This window comes from Gouania willdenowi, chromosome 21 (genome assembly GCF_900634775.1).
Source record: "Gouania willdenowi chromosome 21, fGouWil2.1, whole genome shotgun sequence".
NCBI lineage: Eukaryota > Metazoa > Chordata > Actinopteri > Blenniiformes > Gobiesocidae > Gouania > Gouania willdenowi.
In genome coordinates, this window is record NC_041064.1 from 7,374,179 (window position 1) to 7,388,289 (window position 14,111).

General features: G+C 36.0%; 1 protein-coding gene across 1 annotated transcript in view; it reads right to left on the reverse strand.

Annotated features, from left to right (window-relative positions):
• Window positions 1-14,111, reverse strand: part of LOC114454704 (ephrin type-A receptor 6-like) — a 242,239-nt gene that overhangs the window by 135,008 nt on the left and 93,120 nt on the right. Inside the window, exon 4 of the mRNA XM_028435348.1 lies at window positions 1,147-1,302. Coding sequence (XP_028291149.1) covers window positions 1,147-1,302 — 156 coding nt within the window. The remainder of the gene's footprint in view (window positions 1-1,146; window positions 1,303-14,111) is intronic.

The window sequence follows — 14,111 nt, forward strand, 5'->3', positions numbered from 1 at the left end:
CCCAGGATGGATATCTGGGACCTTTTAGTGTAAGTCTTCTCTGAGTGTAATATAAAGTAATCTATTTCATATCCAAATAAAAGGCTCAAAAGTTATCAACCTAAAATCCAACTTCAACTTATCATGTGAAACACTTGTTTCTTGCTGTCAACCCATATTCTGAGTAATATGTTGATAAAGGATCCTGAACTGAAGAGTCGGTGGTATTTAAAGCATGTACATTCATCACTGTCTGAATTTAAAGATTTGAATAAAGATCGGAGAACAGTTGCTTTCCACCCCCTGCGTCTTGCACTGTAAACTACCGCAGCTTTGTCTCGTAAAAAGAGACATCCTCCACCCTAAAGAGCTCTGAGATGTGGTCTGTGTCTATCTCAGTGACAGGGAAAATGACTTTTTAATTAAAGGAGAATTAGTCCAGTTAAACTGTAATTTAATGCAAATATGAAGACATAATGACAGCCAGTGAATCATCAATGAGGACGAGGCAGACGAACAAAAGCCATGTAATTCATCCAGTGGCTCTCTAATATTCAGTTTCACAGCAGATAAATCCAACAGACGAGCTTGGATTTAAAGCCGCGGTGAAATCTCAAAGCACACTAGAATAATCCCCCAGCTCTACTGACAAATGACTAACTTTGACTGTCTGAGACACACAAGTGTCAGAGATATTTCATGCGGATATGAAAAAGAGTTAATTAAACTTTCACCAGACTAAATTACAAATTAGAGACTTACATCATCAATGAGATGTGTGGCACGGAGAGTAGGACATTGTTCGGTTGACTGCTTTTTGAACCTGTTTTAAACGTTGACCTCGCAAGATTCCAGACACGAAAAACACAATTCAAAGAAACATAATTCTGTTTATTCTTGCTCCATGTAAATGTGTTAATGAGGGAATAACACACATCTGAACAAACAAGTGTCTAATTAGCCAATAAAATGTGACCACTAATGAAACTGGATAACTTCAAATGTGTTGTGGTTCTTTCCAGTTAAATGATTTTAATGTAAATCTCTGCACTTAAAGCTTATCCTTATGTCTTGTTATGGTGGTGTAAATTAGGCAAATTGATATTAGATAGTGTAAGTATTTCCCTTTTTATGTGATTATTGTTGGTGTTGTGGCTTCTGACTTACGTGTGCAGGCCATAGTGGGAGGATCTTTCTCTGCCCTGAAGAAGCCCTTTTCACAGCGACAAACAGAAGCTCCTTCTCCGTAGCTGAAACTGTGTGGAGGGCACTTTGAACACTTGATGCTTCCAGCGTAGGCTTTGTAGAAGCCTGGGTGGCATGCTGAAGACGACAAAGATAACATAACAGGAAAATTAGCTCTAATCATGAATCAACTAGAGATAAAGGGATATATACAGTATCTGAAACAGGTATTCATAGAACCTGAAACACTGCACATTAAAAGGCAAATATCACTTGATGAGAGCGTCTAAATTGAGTTTGGACACAAAACAGTTTTATTTTCCCTTTTTTCCAAACAAATGAAACAAAGCAAGCACCTTGTTTCCAGATTACCATTATTATTAGTATCTAAAATAAAGGCTTCAACCGCTGTAAATCATTTCTAAATATTCCCTCTTTTTGTATAAATCTGTGAATGGGTTTGGTCCAGAATACATCAGTGACATGATAGTCAGGTATGAACCCAGCAGGTCTCTCAGATCTATGGACACAGATCAGATAGTGGAGCCCAGAGCTCACAGTAAACATGGTGATGCTGCTTTTAGTTGTTATGCTGCAAAGAAGTGGAACAAACTGCCAGCAGAGCTGAAGTCAGCATCTAATGTGAACATTTTTAAATCAAAGTTAAAGGCACTTTTTTTCTCTACTGCATATGATTGAGAGAGAGATTTTTTGTCATGTTGTTGATGTCATGATGATTAATTTTACTGATGATTTAAATTGATTTTACTGATGATTTTAATTGATTTTACTGATGATTTTAATTGATTTTACTGATGATTTTAATTGATTTTACTGATGATTTTAAATGTTATTGATTTTAAACAATTGAATGTTTTATCATGTAAAGCACATTGAGTTGCCTTGAGTATGAAATGCGCTACACAAATAAATTTGCCTTGTCTTGCCTTGCCTTTTTTATATAAAATTTGAATTTGAGACAAAGCAAGCTCTTTCACTACATAACGCTCAAATCCATCTGGATAATTTTGGTACTGTGAGTACTTTTTCTATTCTCCCTTTTCCTTTGTATTTAAGTGTAGATATAATATGCCTTAACCCTAATAGTGTCTCTCTTACCTGCCTCTTTTAGACTGCTGTAACTTTAGTTTGGGTTTGTGTCAGTCTCACGAGAAAACGTGAAAAAGAAGAAATGTTTTTATTTTCGTCTGTCCCCACGCGACTTAGCCATTCTTTTCAAGCTGTGGTTTACAACTTTCAATCTCATGTGTTTACATCAATTACATCTTTTTAAACCACTTTATTCAGGGTTATAGTTAGGTTTAGGGTAAAGGTTATGGTTAAAGTGATAAATCCCATTGACATACATCGTTCTCAGTTTGTGTTACACAGCACAAAAAATATGAAGAAACTGTGTTGCCTCACACAAGAAATTATACAAACTCAAGTTTGTGGCATTTTCACAAACGGTGAGACTGGGCTGGGTTGGGAGTTTAATACCCATATAATAATGTTGAACCAGCACATATTCACACCACATTTCTCAAAGTATGGTGTGAGCCAAAATGTAAGAATGTTAATCTATGTTTTTTAAGGCATATACAACCAGCAAATAGGAGCTATAGATGGAGGTACACCATGAACAGGGCACCAGTCCATCACAGGGCACAGACAACCACTCACACGCTAACATTTACTCCCATTGGCATGTCAGTTATTCTGTTTAACTTCACATGCATGCTAGAAGACATATCGTGACATATGTAATAAATGTACATGTATTTTGACAAATGTACCGGTAACAATAAATCCATTTTCACTTAAATGACCCAATACCAACTATTCTAACCATTTTTGAGGGGTTACAATCTATTTTGTATCCAAACCAAATGTTCAGCTTCCAAACTGTTTTTTTTCTTTGGTTTGGAAGCTGGTGTAGGCTGAACTGGATGCCAGTGTATCCTGGCTTTGGGCAGTTCCTAGTCCTGAGTCAGTAACTGCTGTAGGTTGCTTCCTCAAAAGGATGTTTCTCTCGACACCATTGCTCACTCACTTTTCTTTTCTTCAGCTTTTAATTTGACTTTGATAAGTGCTGTGGAGATGACTCAGCTGCATTTGCTGCTATACAAACAAAACTAATTGAATTGAAGATTTTTCTCATGGATGATTAAAGCCGTCATAAAAAAACTGTAAGTAGATAAAACTCCTAAACCACCAAAATAATGCGAAATTATTCTGCCTGGCTGGTGGGTCTTAGCGAGCACATCGGTTTAACAATGTAACATGAGCTAATGCTTTTGAAGAAAATCAGCTTGAAGGGCCTTTGTGCTCGTCCACTGGTGCCTGAGATAAATGGAGGAGCAGGAATGCCCCCAAACCAGAAGTGTTCTGATCAAACGGGGACAATTAGGATTGAGGGAGAACAGGATAACACTGATACATACACAGAGAACACAGTGTAGACACTGAGGGACGAAACTCCAAGCTTTGGATTCTCCAAATAAATATTTCAGCAAAATAAACCTCAATACTCTAACCTTCCTGTATGATATGTATCCATATAGACATGTCTATTGATATTTTGCTACATGACAAAATATTAGAATTCTCCAAAGATTTCCAAATGCTCAAGACCTCATTACTAAAAACCATAACTTGCCCAAGACCAGAATGCACCAAAACCAAGACATTTGGGAGTCGAGACCAAGTCAAGCCCGAGGCCATACTCATTTTTTTCAAAAACCATACCTTTGCATACACACACACAGAGACACTGTATGTACCAGAATGATAAGTGGCATCTCCCAGTGTTCCAAGGCTGTTCCTGTCATTAACCTCTGACACGGACATGTTCCAAGAGTCAAGAACTGTCAACCTAATGTTCCCTATCACATTTGACCCTCTTTCAGACTGTCAGCCTAATGATGCCTCCATCCAACCTTCCAAGAATGGTTGGATGGAGGGGATGTTCCTTTGCCAGGACATTGCCATCTGATCTGATGGAAGTAGCATGGTATCCACCCATTAAAAATTACTATTGATATTTCAGATAAGACAATTTACAGTTGCAAATAGAAATATTTTGGGAAAAGATTGTATCCAGTACATCACTGATGGTCGATGAGGAATCTTAAAGAATCTGTTTCAGCCAATAGCAAAATTCACTTGTAATAGCCGGCATTCAACCCTGAGAGGCCAGAAATGTTACAACTAAATACGCAAAATTAAAATACTTTTACTAAAATGTGAAGAGTAATACACAGCACTACTTAATACCCAAATACATATGTATTCAGCAGAAAAAAACTGGGTTTGGGGTTTATTTACTCTTTAAATATTCCAAAAATCCCTAACTCTCATAATTGACAAAAATTCAAAATTCTTATTTCACTGGTCTTTATGGAATTTTAATGAGTTATGCCGAATTGGTTTCTCAATGGATCCACCATAAGTTTAATCTTGATTAGATCTAGATTTCACATTTAAAAACAATTTATTCGAAAATGGGGGTTCCCATATAATTGGACTAACTGTATCGTTATTTTTGGGGGTAAGAAATTCTTTCAAGTCTTTTAAGTGTGAATGATCATGGTACAATACTCATTGATTCAGATAACTGCCAATAGTGGACATTTTGAGCTTGGTGGAGGTTTGCGCTCTCTAAGTGCTTTTGTTTTCTTTTTTTTTTTTAAAAGAAATTAAAAATGTATTAACATAAAAAAGTTGTATTACTACTCTAACTATATAATCACTGTTAAGCTAAAATTAATACTTATTATTCAGATGATGCTAAAATTACACACACTGGTCTTCTTATTCATATATTCGCTGGACAACATTACATACTGTGGAACTGAATGAGTCTGTGTATATTTCCAAGGTGCTGAGAAAAAACACTGCATACAATTTGAAATATTGTTTGTAGAGTATGGATAAAGTCGACAATGAAATGAACAGAGCAAAATCATTCAAATTCATGGACAAAGCAGATGTGTGGCTTTACTAGACGTATATAATTGATCAGAATTATGTAAATATAATCAGAAAGACTTTTCAGTGTCATTTAGGATTAGACAAGATCATTATAAACATGAAGAAAGTGACCTGGCATTGGAACACAGTGAGACATGTAGGGTTTATCCTATCACGGATGTGTTGATCTTATAATACGAGGCTGTCCTCTCAGCATCTATTGGACTTTGAATAATATTTATTTGAAGATAGTCAGTTAAATTTGAAATAATCCGCTGCCTACCAGTAAAAATGCTTTATGTTTGAATCATCTACACCAGAAGATCAGCTTTGTAAGACAAATTCAGAGAATTTAGTTCTGCTAAACAAACAAGTCCTCTATTGACATACAGTATAGCAATCATTCTGCAGGCTGATCATCCTCTACATTAATAATATGTGTCAGGGTTCATCATATCCCAGGTATCACCTTTATGCAGATGATGCAGTTATATGTTTCTGCTAATACTGGGTTTAAATCCAAGGGAATGAAAACTGATGCACTTTCCTGGCAAAATATTACCACCCACTATGTCTACAATCACTACAAATCAAAAGGTCAAAATTAAAGAAGTATTTGGGCATCGCCGTTGATGAGTCCTTGTGCTTCAAAGAGCACATTGATTATTATTGTTTACTTTCCTGTGTTTTATTTCATTATTGTAGGTCTCACTTAAATATGAAATTCATTTTCTATTGTGAGCCACCTGCTACAAAATTTTTTTGGTTTTTGTTTCCTTACAAACGTTAATTTTAACATTGCACCAAAGACTAAAATATATTCGTACTGTACCATGAAGTAGAAACACTTCTTTTGTTATAAAATACAAAATATATATATACTGTTAAATGCAGTTTGTAGTACATTGTATAGACATTTTGTAACTGACTTTATGACCAATTGCATGAATTATGGTTTGGAATTTCTAGGATGTGTTACCTGACCAAAGCCAATATTTACTACAAAAATATTGTAGGGTCATTTTGTAAAAGTAAAATATCAAATATGTAAAATGCAAATGGAAAAAAGTAGTTTTTGTTTATTTTGAAAAGAACAACTCAACATAAATTGCCCAATCAAATGCAACCTTGCAACTTCACCTGATGTGAAATATAATAGACATGAAATCAAATATTATTTGTCCTTCATATTCCTCAATTAAGAGTAAAATGAGAGAAAGAGCCAAAATGCACTTGCAGAACGACAAAAAAAAAAAAAAAAAAAAAAGAGAATAAAATGAACACATCCTCGGTTTAAGCTGGTGGAAAAAACATGTCACTTAGAAGCCGTAAGATGTGAAGCCGATGATGGTTCCTCTCCTGGTGGCCAGCGAAGAAGAACAATTCCAAGAAGAGCACAATTCTGCAGCATTTACTTGCAAAACCACATCAACAAATGTTGCAGAATAGTTCAGCTCTTGAAATCAAAGGCAGGAGGTGAGAAGGAAGGCGATGCAAAGGATGAGCGATCATTGCAGAGATGGTGGCATTGTAAGCGAGATGCAAGCCTGAAACCTATTGCACATGAAAGGCGGAGGAAATGAAAGAAGGGCCTTGTTTGCAGTTTGCAACAAGTCTATTGTGCAAAAAAATTGAAAATATATCAAAAAATCCCATTTGTACCCATGCTGACACAATGTGTATTCTCTAAAAGACACAGTTACAGTCCTACTTGAAGCAGCCGCACATATATATATATATATATATATATATCACTTTATGGAATAACATCTCATTTGTCAGGGAGAATATTACAACCTCATTGTCTTTGCTTAAAAAAACCTAAAATGTATGTTCACTTCCAGAACACAAAAAAGGCTGCCAGCAGCAATAAAGGGTTTAAAGTAGAGCTGGGCGATATGGACCAAAATTCATATCACAATTTTTTTTTTCTCAAAATGGTGATATGCAATCAGTCTTGATAGCTTTAATTTAAAATAAGGTCTTACCAGAAATACAATTCTGTGTTAAATTTGCTGATGCAAATTGCCACACAGGCTAAAGTAACTTGTGCCCCAAAAGTAAATACACAAAATTACAGCAAAAATATACACAAAAATACTACAAAAACACAAATTAACAGAGAAATGCACAAAAGAACAACACAAATACTGAATAAGACAAAAATGCACAATGGGACGACAAATATCCAAGAAAAACAAACATAAGAAAAAATACACAAAATGACTACAAAAACACAAATTAACAGAGGAATGCACAAAAGAACAACACAAACACTGAATAGGACAACAAAATACAGAAAAGGAGAAAAAATGCACAATGGGACAACAAAAATCCGAGAACATCAAAAAACACAAAACCACTCAGACATCCAAAACTATAGAAGAATACACAAAAGAACAACAAAAATACATATAGGACAACAAAATACACAAAAGGAGGAAAAACACATACAATGGGACATTTATTAACAGACAATATGAGCCACTTTTGGCTTCTTCTTCTGTAAGGGACAGCAAGTGTGAGTGAGTTCTGCATGTGGCTAGTTTAGGGTTAGAACGCACTCAGTGATCATCTAACTGAGCTTTACAAGCTCTTCTGAAAAGTAGTGAAAGCAGTGACTCCTAAAATTAGTATTTGAACCCTAAATAAGATACAAAATACAAATATATCGACATAGGCAATATTGTAATTTTATATATCGCCAAAATAGAAAACTCGATCTATCTTGAATCTCGATATATTGCCCAGCCCTAGTTCAAACTATAGCTTGTACAGTAGTAGCATAAAAGATGGGAGATATACTGACTTAATCTGTGGTTCTGAGCTAACACCGTGCTTTCACATCCAGCTACTCTTCCTCTTCCAGCTGGAAGTTTGCAGGAGGCATGCTAACACTAAAGCTTTTTTTTTTTTTTTTTTTTGCTAACACTAAAGCTGATGAAAGGTCACACCTTTTCTCCAGCAGTTCACTGGAACCACAGCTCATAGTTTCACATGTAATCAGTAACAACACTCACACTTGAAATGAAAAGCCTCTTCCTTCCCTCTTCTCTCTTTCAATCATTCTCTCTCTCTCTCTCTTTTTCCCACTTATCAGATTCCTGTTCATTAGCTGTAGCCACGAGTGCTGACACTGATTTCTACTTCAGGATTAGTGGATTTTTCCCAACACAGCTTTGGTTGACATAGTAACAGACTTGAAAAGAGAATTATTATTATTTTTTGGTGTATTCATGTTATCCTTTGTTCCTTTTTCAGAAGTGGTTTTATTTTACTATTCATCCAATCAAGTTCTACACGAAACAATGCGTGGAAAAAAAAAAGATGTGTTCGGCTTCTTGAGTCCATGATCATGACAAACATAAGACGATATTTATTGTATTATATAGATGAGCTACAAAACCAGTGATTTACCTTTATACAACAAAAAACCTTTCGGAATGTGATTTAATGCCTTCTTATTCTACTGAATTGCTCAACTGGAATGGCACAAATGATAAATAACTCATTTGATTATTTGTTATGCATTTGAATGAAATATCCACGTGCTATATTTATTTAAGGCAGTGGTTCAACACTTTCTGTTGCCCTGTTAGAGCCTGACATGTAACAATGACTTGAAATTTAACAAGACCTAAATTGTTATAATAATGTTATAAATTGTATGTAATAACTGGTCAATAATGTAACAAGATGAGTGCTAATGAATGTGTTTCTGGGATATTCAGAATAAAAAGAAAGTTAAAACAACCCGCGCACACCTGGGAGTCCCTTTTGTGTCCAAGTGGGCAACAATTATTATGACGGTACCGATTAAAAAAGGAAAAAAACAACAGCAGAACCCCCCAAAAACATTACAATGTTTTATTTTTATATATATATCCATCCATCCATTCCGGAGGGACGTGCCCTGAACGCCTCCCTAGTGAGGCGTTCAGGAGGCATCCTAATTAGGTGCCCGAGCCACCTCATCTGGCTCTTCTCGATGCAGAGGAGCAGCGACTCTACTTTGAGCCCCTCCCGAATGACTGAGCTTCTCACCCTATCTGCATATATATATATATATATATATATATATATATATATATATATATATATATATATATATATATATATTATTAAAGTCTTTCGGAGAACTTTGACATTTTTAGTAACTTTTTTCTTATCTTCATATGTATATATAGAAAAAGTTTTTTATGTTTCGGGTTTGGCATCTTGTTACAAGATTGAGCAGTTATCACTGTACATTTTGGGTTTTCTTGAAAAGAAAAATGTGCAATCACATAATTTAGAATAGTACAAATACAAAATTTCAATGAATTTCACCTGCTGATGTGACATCTATATTGCATATCAACTGAACAATGAAAGCAGGAGAGATTCCAAAGGTCGTCTAGTGCAAGAATCAGTTTGAACCACAATCTGTTAAAACCTTCCTTCAGTTGCAGCTATTTTTCAAGCGTATGTGACATTATCAGTGACGGCCATCTTTTTTATGAACTTTAAAGAGGCCAGCCTCACTGATCCCTTTACGGCAGTGTTTATAGCAGCACGAACACAGTGTTGTGCCAAATGAACTAACGGAGCAGTAAACCCCTTTAAAGACATCCGCTAACTTTGAGCTAGAGCAGGAGTTTCCTTTAAATCTTCAGAGACCAAAACGCTGGCTGGAGAAAGCGTTGGGTTGGACAGTAAAGCTTTGGTTTTTATTGCCTCGGTTAAGACTGCTGAGCTCTAACTGGCTCTGAGACAATGCTCACTCGTTTCAGAATATCGCCTGTAATAAATCTGTCGTAAGCCTTCTTGTTGGCCATGTTGTCCATTATAGCCATTTACTGCTTAGATGTGACAGTTACAAGCAGAGAAACAAATATTGTGGTGGTGATGGCAGCTGATGGCTGTGTGTGTAACAGTGACATGTTGGTCCAGAGTTATCAAGAAAAGGAATAAAAGAAGATTTTATGCGACAATGTCAATTCCTCTGAGGCAACACGTTCACACCATCCATCCATCCAGAGCTGTATATCTGAAGGCTTTAGATGTTTTTCATGATAACTGTATCTGAGAAATGTATCATCATACAGATCAGAAGGACTCACCATCATCAGCCACTCATATTAAGATCTGTTGTACATTCAAATCGAATAGTCAAACAGATACCGTCATTACACACATCTGAACACTTCTCAGCCGCAGAATCCGTCCAATGAGCGTCTAGTGCTCATGCGTAAAATGGCCGGTCCCTCCTTTACCCAGCTCTAATCGGCCAGGGTCAAAGTGCGCTCCCATAGTGTTTGATATCACCAAGGCGCTGAGCTCAGTTTCAGACATTATGATTGGTCAAAGAATTGCTGAATAACACCCATGTGTATCGGCATCAAAAAGTAGAACCACAAATAGCATTGCGCATGGCACTGCAGAGACCTTAATAAAAATGAAAAAGTGTTTAATTTAAGCCAACACCTAGTGTTCAAATATAATACTAACACTGATTTGAATCAACTGACATATCACAGTTACAAACTGGTTTCCAAACTTGTGGAAAACTTTGGCACAGTTGTGGCAAAGTGGGCGTCCGCCTTTTTTGTACAAAAACGTCTATCTTTGGCCTAATGTTTATTATTATCACCAAATTTGCTGCAGTTGATGTCCATACATTATTTCAATTATTTATTGTCACTCAGTATCATTTATTTCCAAATTTTTACATAATCTGTAACCACTAAGAGTCCTATTCAATCTGGACAAAAAATAGCCATGTAGGTCATGTAGAAGCTTAGAAAAACGTTATTTGTTATGGGTATGTGGTGTTCGGCAAAAGGTGACTGGTGCTTAAGAGGTTAAATGCAGACATCTTAAAAATGTCCTCTAGAAAAAGGTTTACTGTCAATGAGGTTTTGGAACAGCTCTTTCACAGTAAAAGTGACAGAGGCGAATGTGAGACAGAGGATTGTGTTGAGGAGGACCTCTAGAAGACAATCTCTTCCAAGAATGAAAAGATAATAGAGTCCCCTTACCCACTTCAAAAGCAGAGTAGACTTAGTGAATGTGTACCCCAAATTAGAAAAGATTTGGATGAAAGATTTTCACACTCTAAAACTTAAAGTTTGACTTGATGGTGGCTGCGGGAAAGGTCATATCACCACCACAACCAATAGGGTTCATACTCTAGTGGTCATTAATGTTGTCAGTAAATTTGAGAACATTTGGAAGAAAACTGTTCTCAATAAATTGATTCTAATTTAAAAGTTTGGCCTGATGGTGGCGCTAGAGAACAGGTCAAGGTTTCGTTATTAAGGGGTTACTTATGTATTAAACTAATAAACAAAGTGCCTGAAGCAAAAACTTGGACAATGATTTTCTGAAAATCATTTGGGGTCCCTTGGATCCCTTGAGGTCAGATTGACCCCAACAGTAAAATGTGTTTGTAATATTTGTGGATAATAGGAGGGTAAAACTTTTTGGACAAATCCAATGACTGTTGCACGATGCAAACAGCCAGCGGCATCCGTATAAACTAAAGTGTTCTTTCCTCTCTCCTTATTACCTGAACAATTTTCCCTCTTCCTTTTTCTCTCCACCTGAGTGCAGATTTAACTCAAGTGTGAAACAGAATGAGGAAGAAAGTGAGGGCTGCAGATGCCGACCACCACCCATAACAACATGAAGAGTGGATGCTGTCAGGACAGATTGCCAGCTCATCATAGTACCAGAACAGATGGACAAATATACACAGTTACACGTGTTTATCCCTACTGCCATTAGAGCAGTGGTTCTCAACCTTTTCAGCCCGGGACCCCCAAATTAAAGGTGGCAGAGACTGGGGACTGTAGCTGAAGATGGTTGAACACAGACATGAACATTAAAGAACAGTCATGTGGAGACAGGGCTATCTACGTATAAGGGGAAATAAAGGGGAGAGATTTTTGGGGTCCATCCATAAAGTCAACAAAACGATGGTCTATTGTTCTATGAATCTGTGATAACCACATTTATTTATTTATCTGAATAATATCCACTGTTATCCAGGTTTGTGCCATAGAATATAGTCATCTTAAAGATGTAAATCTATGTTTTAATCAGAAATAATGGTAGAAAAGGTGGCAAAATGGGATTTTAAAAACCACAGAAATTGGTCAAAAGTTGCAAATTTGAGTGGCCAAAAACGGACAGACGAAGTGGTAAAAAAGGATTCAAAGTGTCAATATTGCAAAAATTAGTATGAACAATTACTTTAAACTGACAAATAATAAGCATGACAAATTATGCATGTGCTCAAAAATAAGCATGAAATATGGTGAAAAGGGGTTAAAAGTCACAATAATGTGACATTAGGTGGTAAAAGTGGTGGAAATGGGTTTATGTGCCGATAATGTCTTGAAAGTGGGAAAAATATGCAAAAAAGACATTGAAATTTAATAGAGGTGTCAGAAATGGGAGTAACGTAACAAAAATGCGTTAAAAGGGGCAAAAATATGGCAAGTTTGGTGTAGTTGCAATAAATGGGTAAAAATGAGTAAAAATTGGCTAAAATTGTTCAGAGAATATTATTAGTTTCTTGAAGGCATCTGGCGACCCCAAGGTTGAAAACCCCTGCACTGGGGGACATCAACCAAGTGTTCCTCTTGGAAACTGGTTTTCTACAACATAAATCTCTCTTTTCAATCTTTCACCAACACAAAAGTACAACAGGTTACCTTTAATGTGTTTAAGATGAATTCATATTAAAATACTTTTGTGAACAAAAGTCAGCATGTCAAAGGGAAAACAAAGGAGGAGTTAATAATAAGGTGGCTTTATAATTAAAGTGACTTTGCCCCAAACATCGCCTCTGCTCCCTGCCTACATTCCTCTCCAGTTTTAGCACACTGTTAAATTGACAGAAAATTGTCTTTAGCAGAGGTCACATTAACATAAAGGGCTTCCAGTGGAAAAACAAACAGCGATTTCTTCACTAAAACAAACGGGGGAGATAATGAAACTGCAGCCCCTCGGTAACATCAACAACAGCGTGATGATGCTGGAGTGAAATCAGAAATGGAGAAGTGAGTGTAAATGCCATTGGTGCTGGTCTCTCCTACATTTCAAAAGTGGGTGCTCTTTATCTTTCAATAACTCATCCAAACAAAGGCAGTAAGAGAAACCATGGTTACACAGAACTAAAACTAATGCAATGACAAATTCGTTGACAAAAATTGTGCGTCATCGTTTTCGTCAACTGTATTTTTTGAATAGTGAATATAAAGACCGTGTGACTAAATAAAAAAATACATGTGAACAAAAACTACCTCAAAATATATTTGTTATAATTGATATTTTCATCAACTATTAAAAACTAAACTATAATGTTCACATGGGATGAAATGAGGTCCTCTTTTGGAAGTTATCCAATCAAAACTACTTTTGTTGCGTGGGAGGCGGGACAAGCTGGTAAGTGATCCAATAAAAAGTAAGCTGATTTTGTTAGCTTACGTAGGACGATTCATGTGGTTTTACGCATTGATCACATCAAATGATCCCATATCAGGTTGATAAATGGTAATTCAATCTTTAAAAAATGCATAAACTCTTATGCTGTATATTTTAGTCGACTATCTGTAACAGATTTAGTCGACTAAAATCTTGACATTATTTAGCTGGACACGACTGAAATAGTTCTGATAACTAAACGTTGAGTGAAATTAGGTTTTATTTTAGTCAAAAGACTATGACTAAAACTAAATCAAAATATGCTGTCAAAATTAACACTGGTAATATGAGCATACATTCGTTGCTTTAAATAAACAAGTTTTTTAGGTTGACAATCAACTTACCATTTTTTTTAGGACCTAATAAATGACAGCTACTGCTGTTCGTAATGATGTTAAACAAACAAAACCTGCTCATTCTAAGTTTACGTAACAAAAAAAATGCAATATAATTACTGTTATATATGTCTGAACACTAAATGTTGCACCTAATGTGACACCTAA